Here is a 14,290-nt window from a genome sequence, read left to right as displayed (position 1 = left end):
TTTAATTAATTAATTTTTTGAAACAAGGTCTTGTTGTATTGCCCAGGCTGGAGTGCAATGGCAAGATTATAGTTCACTGCAGCCTTGAACTCCTGGGCTCAAGTGACCTCCCATTTCAGCCTCCTGAGTAACTGGGAATACAGGTGTGTGCCACCATGCCCAGCTATTTTTTTTTTTTTTTTTTTTTTTAGTAGAGATAAGGTCTTGCTATGTTGCCCAGGCTGGTCTCAAACTCCTGAGCTCAAGTGATCCTCCTGCCTTGGCCTCCCAGAGTACTTGGATTACAGGCATGGACCACTGCATCTGGCCTAACAAAATTGTTTTTATCCCCACTTTACAGATTTGGAAACAGAAACACAGATGAAATTACGAACCCAAGTCATGTAACTTGGAAACTGGGCTCCTAACCACTGGACATCAATCTTTCCACTGCTACGCAGTCTGTTGTATGAAAACAGTAAGGTATCCATCTGTTCTATCCAACGGTCATTGCTTATTTTTGCAGACATGCTTCCATAGTGGTCTCAGAAGGTTTGGGGGTGGTTGTATTATCTGGCTTAGTTCCTGCAATGAGCCTGGGAGTGGGTAGTTGTACCATCCTCCAGCCCCATACCCTTACAGATGAGAAAACTAGGGCTCAGAGAAGGAGAGTCACTTTCTGAAAGCTGGACAGCTCCAATGTGGGCTGTGATCCAGTTCCCCCAATTCCAGAGCTCAAGGGCTCTCTACCCCACATAAGCCTCAGTCCCCACTGGCTTCTCCTCTCATCTCAGTCCCTGGCCGCCTGCCCTCCCTCCCCCGGAACACCCTCCTCACACCTGGCCTTTGGTCTTCCCTCCTCTCCACCCTCCACCATCCTCTTTCCAGAGAAGGGTCCAACCGGAAGACCAGTTCATGTTAGGAAATTCTAGCCACGTGAACAAGCCTGAGCCAGGGATTCTGAGCAACTGGTGGCTTTAGGAGAAACTGAAACTTGGCCCTCTGGGGGCGGAGTGGTCACTGGGGATTTAAAGAGCCACCACTTCCTTAGGCCTCCAGAGGGCACTGAGAAGTCACGGCTGCTGAGGGACGACTCTGCTTCCCCACCTAAGCCATGCACCTCTGCAGGGGCAATGGGCTGCTGACCGGGACAGTGAGTACAGGGGATTGGGGATCGGGGATGAGAAGGGGAGCATCCCAAGGGTTCTCAGTGCCCAGGCAGTGAGGGCTGCAGTCAGGAGCTCCTAGTCCCAGCTCTGTACTCTTAGCAGTGTGACAGACGGCTCTGCATGCCCCTCTCTGGGCCTCACTTTCCTCCCCTGAAGTCGGGATTGGAATGAGTTGTTTCCAGCTCTCACATTGCAGGTCCAGCCTTCGGTTTAGAACTTGACCTCTGTGTACTTGCTCTCCCCTAAGTACCTGGTCCCCCTCACTACCCTCACAGCAGCCTTTCCTTCCTTCTCCAAATAACCCAGGCCGGCTAGGTGTGGTGGCTCACGCCTGTAATCCCAGCCCCTTGGGAGGCTGAGGCAGACAGATAACATGAGGCCAGGAGTTCAAGATCAGCCTGGGCAACACGGTGAAACCCCATCTCTACTGAAAATACAAAAATTAGCCGGGTTTGGCAGGGCACGTCTGTAGTCTCAGCTACTCGAGAGGCTGAGGCAGGAGAACTGCTTGAACCCGGGAGATGGAGGTTGCAGTGAGCTGAGATTGTGCCACTGCACACCAGCATGGGCGACAGAGAGAGACTCTGTCTCAATAAAATAAAATAGGCCAGGCTCGGTGGCTCACACCTGTAATCCCAGCACTTTGGGAGGCTGAGGTGGGCAGATCACCTGAGTTCAGAAGATCGAGACCATCCTGGCCAACATGGTGAAACCCCGTCTCTACTAAAAGTACAAAAATTAGCTGGGCGTGGTGGTGGGTGCCTATAGTCCAAGCTACTCAGGAGGCTGAGGCAGGAGAATCGCTTGAACCTGGGAGGCGGAGGTTTCAGTGAGCCGAGATCATGCCACTGCACTCCAGCCTGGGTGACAGAGAGAGACTCTGTCTCTAAAATAAAATAAAATAAATACAATACAATACAATAAAGAAATATTCCCTGGGCCGTGGTTTCCCTTGGAGGCTCTGCCCATCTCACAGGAGCCCCATTCACTCCCCATGGGTCCTGTCTCAGCCTTTAGTCTTTTGGTGCCCCAGTGTTACAGTGAGCCTGCCGTGGACATGGCCCCAGGGAGCATATGGCCAGGGTGGAGCTGTGGCAGGAGCCTAGGAGCATTCAGAATCTGTGGCCAGGGCGGCCAGGGCCTTGCCTGAGGTCCTTACCCTCAAAACACATGCCCCAGAGAGACGTGGGGGAGAGGGCTGGGCTGTGAGCTCTCCAACAGTCCCTCTTGCTCTGACTTTGCAGAGCTCTGGACATTTGGATAAAATATTTTATCTAAGTTTCATTCACCCCAGGGTACAAGGTGGTCACAACTGTCAACCTTTGAGTCCACTCTTCCACCAGAGTAAACCCTTCATTCATTCATCCTTCGCTACCGTCCTGCTACAATGTGAGCAATTTGAGGGCAGGGATTTGTGTGTATTTTGTTTGCTGTTGTGTCCCCCTAGCTTACTGCCTGGAACATAGTAGGAGCTTATACATGTTTGTTGAATAAGTGAATATCTGCTTTGGGCTTGAGCGGAGCTGGGCACAGGGAACATCTGCCCTCACGGAGCTCACAGTTAGGAAAGTTCACACCTTGGTGTGGAAATCATGGCAGTGGGAAGAATGGAAGCTGAGCTTTATGCCACGCCGGCTCTGGGCTGCCTGCCGCATGGGCTTTACCCCTCTGCTGTGGTGCTTCCATTGCAGGGATGGGGCAATTGGGTTCAAGAATGTGGGGCTTGGCTGGGCGCGGTGGCTCACACCTGTAATCCCAGCAGTTTGGGAGGCCGAGGCTGGTGAAACACCTGAGGTCAGGAGCTCGAGATCAGTTTGAGACGAGCCTGGCCAACATGATGAAACCCCATCTCTACTAAAAATACAAAAATTAGCCAGGCATGGTGGCAGGTGCCTATAGTCCCAGCTACTTGGGAGGCTAAGGCAGGAGAATTGCTTGAACTTGGGAGTCAGAGGTTGCAGTGAGCCAAGATTGTGCCGCTGTACTACTCCAGCCTGGGCAATAGAGTGAGGCTCTGTCTTTAAAAAACAGAAAAAAGAATATGGGGTTTGAAGTCAGCTCTGTCTGAGTTTGAATCTCAGGCTTCCATTCTTCCCTGCTTGCCCTCCCACCCTCCACGTGAGCTGTGAGCAGGACACGGGGTGTGGCTGGCATTCCAACACGGTGTGCAGTGCCTGCTATAGGGGTGCCAAGGGAGCTTCTGGGAGAACAAAGACCCTTGGGAACTTGACTCAAGGGGAAAGACTTGGCTTTACAAATGGCGGGCCAGGACGGAGGGCACAAGGCCTGACCGCGCCTCCTGAGTCCTCTGCCTCGTGCCCCTCAGGAACCCGAGGAGCAGCAAAGGCAGCTGAAGAAGCAGAAGAACCGGGCAGCCGCCCAGCGAAGCCGGCAGAAGCACACAGACAAGGCAGACGCCCTGCACCAGGTGCGGACAACCCTTTTCCTTGTCTCTGACTCCACTTACCGGCCCAGTCACCTCTTCTCCATCCCACCTGGGAGCAGACCTTCCCCAAACTCCTGTATTTTTCTAGGTCACCTGGGTTTGGGATGAGGAAAGGGTCCTGTGGCTGAGATTTGGAAAGTTCTGAGTGTTGAGTACAAACCCTGTACCAGGTACACACCAGGATCCAGGGACACAAAGGGTTTTCCTCAGCCCAGCCTTGTCCTAAGGTGTCTGCAGTCTAGGGGAAGGAAGACAGGAAGTGCAGGCAAACAGGGAGACCCCAACACAATGGCCAGCTGAGACACTGGTTAAAATGCGGATTCTAGGCTGGGCACAGTGGCTCACGCCTGTAATCCTAGCACTTTGGGAGGCTGAGGCTGGAGGATTGTTTGAGCCCAGGAGTTCAAGACCAGTCTGGGCAATATAGCGAGACTCTGTCTCTACAAAAATTAAAAAATAGTTAGCTGGGCATGGTGGTGCACACCTGTAGTCCCAGCTACTCAGGAAACTGAGACAGGAGGATCCCTTGACCCCAGAAGTTCAAGGCTGCAGTGAGCCATGATTGCACCACTGCATCTAACCTGGGCAACAGACTGAGACCCTGTCTGTAGAAAAAAAAAAAAAAAAGTGGATTATTCTTCCTCTGCCAGCTCCAACCTCATGAGGCCAGGTGGGGCCCAAGGACCTGCATGGTGATCTGTGATTAACCACTCAGGGGTCAGAGTTCAGGAGGTGGCCAAGACCATACTGTGAGAACTGTGGTTCAGGGTTAAAATGGGCGGGGTTTCCAGTCCCAGTTTCAAGTTGCTTCCTTTACTGAGCTTCATGCTCATCTGAAAATACCATAGATGGTGGCTTAAACAACAGACGTTTATTTCTCACAGTTCTGGAGGCTGGGAAGTCCAAGATTAAGGCGCTGGCCAATTCGGTTCCAGGTGAGGGTGCTCTTCCTGACTTGTAAGTGGCTGCCTTCTCACTGTGTTCTTATGGCCTCCCAGTGCACATGAGAGGACAGAGTGATCTCTTTCCCTTCCTCTCCTTTTTGGGATTTTTGTTGTTGTTGTTGTTGCTTTTGAGACAGAGTCTCACTCTGTTGCCCAGACTGGAGTGCAGTGGCGCCACTTGGCTCACTACAACCTCTACCTCCTGGGTTCAAGTGATTCTCCGGCCTCAGCTTCCTGAGTAGGTGGGATTACAGGCATGTGCCACTACGCCCAGCTCATTTTTGTTTTTCAGCAGAGGTGGGGTTTCACCATGTTGGCCAGGCTGGTTTCAAACTCCTGGCTTTAAGTGATCTGTCCACCTCAGCCTCCCAAAGTGCTGGGATTATAGGCGTGAACCACCGCACCTGGCCCCCTCCTTTTTGTTTTAATTTTTTATTCATTTATTATTTATTTGTTCTTTCTTTTTTATGTCTTCATATTTTTTATTTTTTAATAGAGATGGGGGTCTTGCTATGTTGCCCAGTCTGGTCTTGAACTCCTGGGCTCAAGCAATCCTCCCACCTCCATGTCCCAAAGTGCTGAGATTACAGGAATGAGCTACCATGCCTAGCCCCTTCCTTTTTTTTTTTTTTTTAGAGGGTCTTGCTCTGTTGTCCAGGTTAGAGTGCAGTCCACGATCTTAGCTCACTGCAACCTCAGCTTCCCAGGCTCAAGCGATCCTCCCCACCTCAGTCTCCCAAGTGGCTGGGACTATAGGCATGCACCACCACACTTGGCTAATTTTTGTATTTTTTGTAGAGACAGAGTTTCTCCATGTAACCCAGGCTGGTCTTGAACTCCTGGACTCAATTGATCCACCCACCTCGGCCTCCCTTCCTCTTCTTATAAGGCCACCGATCCTATCAGATTAGAACCCTATCCTCTATCCTGGGACCTCATTTAATCTAAATTACCTTCTAAGAACCTTATCTCTAAATGTAATCACATTGGGGATTATGGCTTCAACATATAATTTTTGGAGGGAACACAATAGAGTCCATAGCACATAGTTAGTGGCACTGAGTGGTCTAAAGAGGAGATGAGCCAGACGCAGTGGCTCACGCCTGTAATCCCAGCACTTTGGGAGGCTGAGGTGGGTGGATTACTTGAGGCCAGGAGTTTGAGACCAGCCTGGCCAACGTGGTGAAACCCCATCTTTACTAAAATACAAAAATTAGCCAAGCACGGTAGCTAATTAGGCAGTCCCAATAGCTGGGATTACAGGGACTTGGTAGCTAATTAGCCAATCTCAGTAGCTGGGGCAGAAGAATTGCTTGAACCTGGGAGGCGGAGGTTGCAGTGAGCTGAGGTCGTGCCACTGCACTTCATTCTGGGCAACAGAGAGAGACTCTGTCTCAAAAAACAACAACAACAAAGAAAAAGGAGATGAAGCCTGAGCTTAAGAACAAATGGGTGTTTTCCCAGAGGATGAAGGTAAGAAAACACATTGGGGACAAATGACAGAGTGCTGGCACAGGCGTGGGGAACAGTACCCTGTAGACCAGGTGAGAGTGAGGACTGGTGCTCAGAATGGTGCCTAGGAGACCCATGCATTCGTTTATTCCTTCCTTCTGGAAATGCCTATTGAGTGTCTCCCGTGTGCCAGGCACAGTTCTAAGCACTGGATATAGAGCTGTAGACACACTAGACAAACGCCCACCCTAGCCTCACCCACGGGGCTTATATTCTCCTTGGGAAGCCAGACCGACAGACAGAGTCGCTATAGTGGTCAGGATGTCAGATGGTATTAAATCTTGTCAGGAAAACTAAAACAGGGAAGAGGAAAGGGACGAAATTGAAATTGTCACTCCTTGAGCCTCCTGAAGGTAGCAAATGAATGAATAAATGAATGAGTGAGTGACTCAGTTCCTGGAGGTGAGTTGAGGCCTTTGGAGAATTTAGGTGAAGGGTGACCTAATGATACATTTTAGAAATGTCCATCATTCCAGCCGGGCACGGTGGCTCACCCCTGTAATCCCAGCACTTTGGGAGGCCGAGGCTGGCGGTCACGAGGTCAGGAGTTCGAGACAAGCCTGACCAACATGGTGAAACCCCATCTCTACTAAAAATACAAAAATTAGCTGGGCATGGTGGTGCGCACCTGTAGTCCCAGCTACTCGGGAGGCTGAGGCAGGAGAATCATTTGAACCCAGGAGGTGGAGGTTGCAGTGAGCCGAGATTGCGCCATTGCACTCCAGCCTGGGCGACAGAGCAAGACTCCGTATCAAAAAAAAAAAAAAAAAAAATTCATCATTCAACGTGCAGAAACCAGTTTGGGAATGGGGCCGGTGGCTTAACTCTGAGTCCAGGGCCAGGCACGGTGGCTCATGCCTGTAATCCTAGCACTTTGGGAGGCCGAGGCGGGCAGATCATGAAGTCAGGAGATCAAGACCATCCTGGCTAACATGGTGAAACCCCGTCTCTCCTAAAACTACAAAAAATTAGCCGGGCGTGGTGGTGGGTGCCTGTGATCCTGGCTACTCGGGAGGCTGAGGCAGGAGAATGGCATGAACCCGGGAGGTGGAGCTTGCAGTGAGCCGAGATCGAGCCACTGTACTCCAGCCTGGGCGACAGAGCCAGACTCCGTCTCAAAAAAAAAAAAGAACTTTGAGTCCAGGGCCAAAACCACATTTTGTGCAAAACACCCTTGCAACTTCTTCTTTCAAACTGTCCAGAAAACGGGGCGGGGGGTGACTGAAAGAAGTTTCAATGTATTCAGCCCTGTGTGAGATGTGGACATAAAATTCTTTCTGCATTTTTACCACTATTGTCATCATAAATGGTTATTTAGAACTGCACATTGATTGTGTCTCAGGGGTTCACAGAACCGGCATTCAGCAGAATAGAACTTAATAAATGCTGATTCAGGGATGCAGAATCGAACACAATTGTGCTATCAACGTGTAAAACAATCTTCTGAATCCTCCCACAGTGCTCATAGGGGCGAGTTCTGGGCCCTCAAAAGATCTGGCACTGGCAATAAGCAATCTAGGGCAGAATGACATCAAAGTTGCCACGGGAAGGCCCTGTTGGGATTTGCACAGGGAAGGGCGACGGAAGGGTGTCCAGGCAGAGGAAACAGGAAATGTGGCCAGGAAGCAGAGTTCATGTGAGGGTCAGGAAGGGAGGGGAGAAAGAAAGAAGGCGGGAGAGAGAATACCAGAGGTCTCAGCTGCAGCCACCACACAGGCCTGGAATTCTACCACAGGGAATTTGGTGGGTGCCTCTAAAGGGCTTTAACCTGCAATTAATGACACGGTTGTTGAATGGCTCCTGTGGGCAAGAGAATAGGTGGTTTGGGGGGCACATGGGTTGGAGGCCCATGGAGATACCAGGTGAGAAATGGCACTGGCTCTAGGGCACTAGCGGTGGGATGAGAGCAGGCGGATCTGAACCCCCTCAGGGGGTGGGACAGGGGAGACTTGGTAGGTGGTTATGAAGGGCTGACCAGAGAGTGGCCAAGAGACCCCACTTGGCTATTCCAATGGTGGTGGCATCTGTCTCCTGAAGTTGAGAACCCTGGAAGGGGCCAAGGCTAATGCAGGCCTCCTGACACTGGCTGAGGTTCCCCTCCCCTTCCATCTGCTTCTCTGCAGCAGCACGAGTCTCTGGAGAAAGACAACCTCGCCCTGAGGAAGGAGATCCAGGCCCTTCAGGCCGAGCTGGCGTGGTGGAGCCAGACCCTGCACGTGCATGAGTGCCTGTGCCCCATGGACTGTGCCTCCTGCTCAGCTCCAGGGCTCCCGGGCTGCTGGGACCAGGCTGAGGGGCTCCTGGGCCCTGGCCCACAGGGACAACATGGCTGCCGGGAGCAGCTGGAGCTGTTCCAGACGCCGGACTCCTGTTCCCCAGCTCAGCCGCTCTCTCCAGGTCCACAGCCTCATGATTCCCCCAGCCTCCTCCAGTCCCCTCTGCCCTCACTGTCCCTTGGCCCCACTGTGGTTGCTGAACCTCCTGTCCACCTGTCCCCCAGCCCTCTTCTGTTTGCCTCACACACTGGTTCCAGCCTGCAGGGGTCTTCCTCTAAGCTCAGTGCCCTCCAGCCCAGCCTTACAGCCCAAACTGCCCCTCCACAGCCCCTTGAGCTGGAGCATCCCACCAGAGGGAAGCTGGAGTCCTCTCCCAACAACCCTTCCTCTGCCCTGGGGCTTGCATGTCTGCAGAGCAGGGAGCACAAACCTGCTTTCTCAGCGGCCGCTTGGCAAGGGCTGGGTGTAGATCCCAGCCCTCACCCTCTCCTGGCCTTTCCTCTGCTCTCCTCTCTCAAGTCCACTTCTAACCTGGTCTCTGGAGCTGGGTTGGCCCCTTCTTTGGGCTCAGGAAGCAACCTTAGCACACGGGCCTCTCCTCCCTCGCTACTGGGTGCTGCCCTGCGTGGCTGAGCAGCTGGCCCAGGATTTCACAGTGGAAAAGGAAGCCACCACTGAGGCCTCCCACTGTGACAGGCCCTGTCACCACCAATATCTTATTTCAGCCTCACAGTTGACCTGAGAAATCAAGATTATCACTCCACTTTTTCAGACAAGGAAACCGAGGCTCAGGGAAGCCAAGTGACAAGGCCAAGGTCACGAAGCCTTTCTTGGAGCCCGAAACACCACCCTCCGCTCCTCCTTCTCCTGTCCTGGCCCAGGCATCCTAGGGGCTGAAATCCTGGAAACTGAGGGCTGATGTGAGAAGGTTTGTGTGCTGGGATCAGAGAAGGGCTCTCCGCATTCCTACGTGATTCCAGGGCCAGAGTCCTGCAGTCCCAGAAATCCTGACCAAGCTGGGGCAGGTCCAGAGTCCAAGCCCTGGTGGGTAGAGGCCAAGCAGAAGACCAGACTCTTGCTTTCCCTAGTAGTGTTTTCAGTGCCAAGACGCTGAACCTGTAGGCTGGAGTTGGGGAAGAGGCCTGGAACAGGCCCATCTGGGATTTCTACAGCCTGGGTACTCATAGCCACACCAAGGCTTCTGGGAGATTCTGCAGGGTCAGCTCTCCAGGCTGTTCCCAAATAGCTCCCTGCCTCCCTACTGCCCCTAAAGCCACAGTGGAAGAGCCATTCATCTCATAAACAAAAAGCAAGAGGAAAGAATGAGGAAGGACCCTGTGCAAGGTTATTTTCAAGCAGTGATGGGCTTGCACCTGACAGCAGGGAGGCTATACCTTTCCTGGTAGCACCCACCCCTGGGTGGCCCCTAGGCCCCCATTACCCTCAGACCCCTCCTAAGCAGTTCCCTCATTGCTCTTTGGCCTGGGCTAACAGCAGGAAGAGCAGGGCCCAGGACCCGGTGGGAGTTCAGTGATGGTGTCTGCTTCAAGAGGGTGTTTTGCACTCTGACTCCAGGACAAGCACTCTAAGGGGGATTGGGGAGAGAAACCCTGGCTCTTCACCCAGGTTTCACTCACATGTAAATGAAACACTATGTTAGTATTTAACACATTCCTGGATACTGAACACAAGTCTTGGAACATATGTGATGGAAATAAAGTATTTTGCAATCTTTTCTGCTTTGCCTAGCTGCTTAAACCTCTGGTTGTAACCTATAGAGTTTTTGAAAGAAGAGAGAATAATAGAGATGGGCAACCCCTCATGAACCGGCTAATTAATCTCCCTCCCATACTACAGATGAGGAAACTGAGGCTCAGAGATGAGATGGATTTGCCCAGGTGTATTAGTCGGTGTTCTCTAGAGAAATAGAACCAATAGAGTATGTGTGTGTGGAGAGAGAGAGATTTGTTTTGTTTTGTTTTGTTTGAGATGGAGTTTCATTCTTGTCACCTGGGCTGGAGTACAATGGTGCAATCTCAGCTTACTGCAACCTCCGCCTCCTGGGTTCAAGTGATTCTCCTGCTTCAGCCTCCCAAGTAGCTGGGATTACAGGTGCCCACCACCACACTGGTTAATTTTTGTATTTTTAGTAGAGACGGTGTTTCACCATGTTGGCCAGGTTGGTCTCGAACTCCTGACCTCAGGTGATCTGCCTGCCTTGGCCTCCCAAAGTGCTGGGATTACAGGCATGAGCCACCACGCCCCACTGAGAGAGATTTAAGAAATTGGCTTGTGTGGGCCAGATGCGGTGGCTCACACCTGTAATCCAAGAACTGTGGGAGGCCGAGGCAGGTGGATCACAAGGTCAGGAGATTGAGACCATTCTGGCTAACACAGTGAAACCCTGTCTCTACTAAAAATACAAAAAAATTAGCTGGGCGTGGTGGCGGGTGCCTGTAGTCCCAGCTACTCAGGAGGCTGAGGCAGGAGAATGGTGTGAACCTGGGAGGCGGAGCTTGCAGTGAGCCAAGATCACACCACTGCACTCCAGTCTGGGCGACAGAGTGAGACTCCATCTCAAAAAAAAAAAAAGGGGGCTGGGCGCGGTGGCTCAAGCCTGTAATCCCAGCACTTTGGGAGGCCGAGATGGGCGGATCACGAGGTCAGGAGATCGAGACCATCCTGGCTAACCCGGTGAAACCCCGTCTCTACTAAAAAATACAAAAAACTAGCCGGGCGAGGTGGCGGGCACCTGTAATCCCAGCTACTTGGGAGGCTGAGGCAGGAGAATGGCGTAAACCCGGGACGCGGAGCTTGCAGTGAGCTGAGATCCGGCCACTGCACTCCAGCCTGAGTGACAGAGTGAGACTCCGTCTCAAAAAAAAAAAAAAAGAAAGAAAGAAATTGGCTCATGTGATTATGGAGGTTGGCAACTCCAAATTCTTCAGGGTGAGCTGTCAGGCTGGAGCCCCAGGAAAGTGCTGCTGTTGCAGTTCAAGTCCAAAGGCCACCAGCTACAGAACTTACTCTGGCTTGGAGAAGGTTAGTCTTTCTGTTCTATTCAGGCCTTCAGTCGATTGGATGAGGCCCACCTACATTATGGAGGGCAACCTGCTTTATTCAAAGCCCACCAATTTCAATGTCTCATCCAAAAAACATATTCATAGAAACATTCAGAATAATGTTTGATCACATATCTGGGCACTGTAGCCCAGCCAAGAGGACACACAAGTAACCATTGTGCCAGGTTCGCATAGCAAGGGGAAGTCACAGGGCTGTGGATGGCAGCAGAGTCATGGTCACCAGTGATTCAGGGAGAGCAAACTGGTGGGAGGAAAGCCAAGGTGCTGTTGATTCAAGGTGGGCTAGAGGCTGGGACAGGATTCAACATACTCTGGGCACGAGGACTCAGTGGGGGATGAGAACACCATGGTCATGCTGTGCGTGTATACCCTAAAGTGTAGCAGGCTCTGTGCTGTTTTACTTGGATTAACTCAATGATGCCTCTAGTAACTCTGACGTATGCTTCTCAACACCACTGTTCAGAAGGGGAAACTTTCTTTGAGCTAGAGCTGTAAGAAAAAGAGAGAAAGAAAGGGAGACTGAGGCCCAGAGGTGGTAAATAATAAGTCAAGGTCACACAGCTAGGAAACCATATGGAATTTGTTCAACAATCAGGAGCCCTTAGCTGCAGGCAACCCAGCCTTCAACCTTCCTGGATTCTCATTGCAGGCCCTGACTTCAGGGGCAGCACATGCTAATAGATATGACCCAAGAAGGTAAAACTCTACCCCACCCTCAAACAAATAGATGGGAGTGATTCAGTTAATGCTGGTACACTCATATGATGGATTACTGAAGAGCTGAACTGAAGAGCTGAATAAAGAATGCTTGGCTGGGCACAGTGGCTCATGCCTGTAATCCCAGCACTTTGGGAGGCTGAGGTGGGCAGATCACCTGAGGTCAGGAGTTCGAAACCAGACTGGCCAACATGAAACCCCATCTCTACTAAAAATACCAAAAAAATTGCTGGGCATGGTGGCGCGTGCCTGTAATCCCAGCTACTTGGGAGGCTGAAGCAGGAGGATTGCTTGAGCCCGGGAGGCGGAGGTTGCGGTGAGCCGAGATCACGCTATTGCACTCCAGCCTGGGTAACAGAGCAAGACTCCATCTCAAAAAAAGAAAAGTAGAGAAAATTATCAGGGCATAGTGGCACATGCCTGTAGTCCCAGCTACTTGGGAAGCTGAGGCACAAGCATCTCTGGAACCCAGAAGGTGGAGGTTGCAGTGAGCAGAGATCACACCACTGCACTCCATCCTGGGTGACAGAGCTAGACTCCATCTCAAAAAAAAAAAGAGAACATTTGAGCAAAGTCTTCAAGAAGGCAGTGAAATTTGAGACAGGAGGCTGGTGTGGCTGGAGGGAATAAAGGAGGGTCAGAAATGGTCAGTTGGTCAGGGATAAAGTCAGAGAGATAACCAAGGGCCAGATCGTACAGACACAAGGGCGTTGCCTTTTTTCCATGAATCAGGGAGACTGACATTTACAAAAGATCAGATTGTTCTGGGGTGAGAGTGGAAGCAGTGAGGTGGTAAGAAAAGGTCAGCCCATCTGACAAGGGATTAATAACCAGAATATATAAGGAGGTCAAACAACTCTATAGGAAAAAAATCTAATAATCTTTCTTTTTAAATTTTCTTCCTATTTTCTTGAAAGAAACCTAATAATCTGATTTAAAAATGGGCAAAAAGGCTGGGCACAGTGGCTCACGCCTGTGATCCCAGACCTCTGGGAGGCTGAGGCAGGTGGATCACTTGAAGTCAGGAATTCGAGACCAGTCTGGCCAACATGGCGAAACCCTGTCTCTACCAAAACTACAAAAATTAGCCAGGCGTGGTAGCGGGTGCCTGTAATCCCAGCACTTTGAGAGGCATGTGCCTGTAATCCCAGCTACTCGGGAGGCTGAGGCATGAGAATTGTGTGAACCCAGGAGGCAGAGGTTGCAGTGAGCTCAGATCATGCCACTGCACTCCAGCCTGGGAGACAGAGAGAGACTTCATCTCAAAAAAAAAAAAAAAAAAAAAAGTGGGGGGAGGCAAAGGATTCCAGTAGACATTTCTCAGAAGAAGATATACAAATGGCAAATAGACATATGAAAAGGTGCTAACATCATTAATCATCAGAGTAATGCTAATGAAAACTACAATGAGATACCACCCCACCCCAGTTCAAATGGCTTATACCCAAAAGACAGTCAATAACAAATGCTGGCGAGGATGTGCAAGAAAGGGAACCCTTGAATACTGTTGGTGGGAATGTAAATTAGTACAACCACTATGGAGAACAGTTTGGAGGTTCCCCAAAAAACTAAAAATAGAGCTACCATATGATCCAGCACTCCCACTGCTGGGTATAGATCCAAAAGAAAGGAAATCAGTATATCGAAGAAATATCTGCACTCTCATGTTGCAGCACTGTTTACAATAGCCAGGATGTGGAACCAACCTAAGTGTCCATCAACAGAAGAATGGATAAGGAAAACGTGGTACATATACACAATGAAGTACTATTCAGCTATAAAAAGAATGAGATTCTGTCACTTGCAACATGGATGGAACTGAAGATCATTATGTTAAGTGAAATAAGCCAGGCACAGAAAGACAAACATCACATGTTTTCACTTATTTGTGGGATCTAAAACTCAAAATAATTGTACTAATGGAGATGGAGAGTAGAAGGATGATTACCAGAGGCTAAGAAGAGGATTGGGGGTGGGTGGGGGGTGGTGGGGATGATTAAGAGATTTAAAAAAATAGAACAAATAAGACCTACTATTTGATAGCATATAATAGGGTGACTATAGTCAATAATCATTTAATTGTACACTTGGAAAGAACTAAAAGAGTGTAATTGCATTGTTTGTAACACCAGGGATAAATGCTTGAGGGGTGGATACCTCATTC

The 14,290-nt window shown here is 50.5% G+C and overlaps 1 protein-coding gene across 2 annotated transcripts; it reads left to right on the top strand.

Moving 5' to 3' along the window:
* The first annotated feature begins 962 nt into the window (after positions 1-962).
* Positions 963-10,061, top strand: BATF2 (basic leucine zipper ATF-like transcription factor 2). Of its 2 annotated transcripts, XM_030917259.1 has the most exons (4): positions 990-1,132; positions 3,475-3,576; positions 4,479-4,529; positions 8,174-10,061. In XM_030917259.1, the coding sequence occupies exons 1-4, from the start codon at positions 1,094-1,096 to the stop codon at positions 8,957-8,959; spliced, it is 978 nt and encodes a 325-aa protein (XP_030773119.1). In that variant the 5' UTR covers positions 990-1,093; the 3' UTR covers positions 8,960-10,061. The 2 variants fall into 2 exon arrangements, with proteins under 2 accessions (XP_010362262.1, XP_030773119.1); XM_010363960.1 differs by lacking the exon at positions 4,479-4,529 and having other exon boundaries at positions 963-1,132.
* Positions 10,062-14,290: the final 4,229 nt, after the last annotated feature.

This window comes from Rhinopithecus roxellana, chromosome 15 (genome assembly GCF_007565055.1).
Source record: "Rhinopithecus roxellana isolate Shanxi Qingling chromosome 15, ASM756505v1, whole genome shotgun sequence".
In the NCBI taxonomy this organism is placed as follows: Eukaryota; Metazoa; Chordata; class Mammalia; order Primates; family Cercopithecidae; genus Rhinopithecus; species Rhinopithecus roxellana.
Note: the sequence above shows the minus strand (reverse complement) of the source record. Positions and strands in the feature narration are given on the sequence as shown.

Coding starts and splice junctions, on each gene's coding strand:
- BATF2 (XM_030917259.1), top strand. CDS start 1,094: ATGCACCTCTGCAGGGGCAATGGGCTGCTGACCGGGACA. Junction 3,577..4,478: donor AGGCAGACGCCCTGCACCAG/GTGCGGACAACC, acceptor TATTTCTCACAG/TTCTGGAGGCTGGGAAGTCC. Junction 4,530..8,173: donor GCTGGCCAATTCGGTTCCAG/GTGAGGGTGCTC, acceptor GCTTCTCTGCAG/CAGCACGAGTCTCTGGAGAA.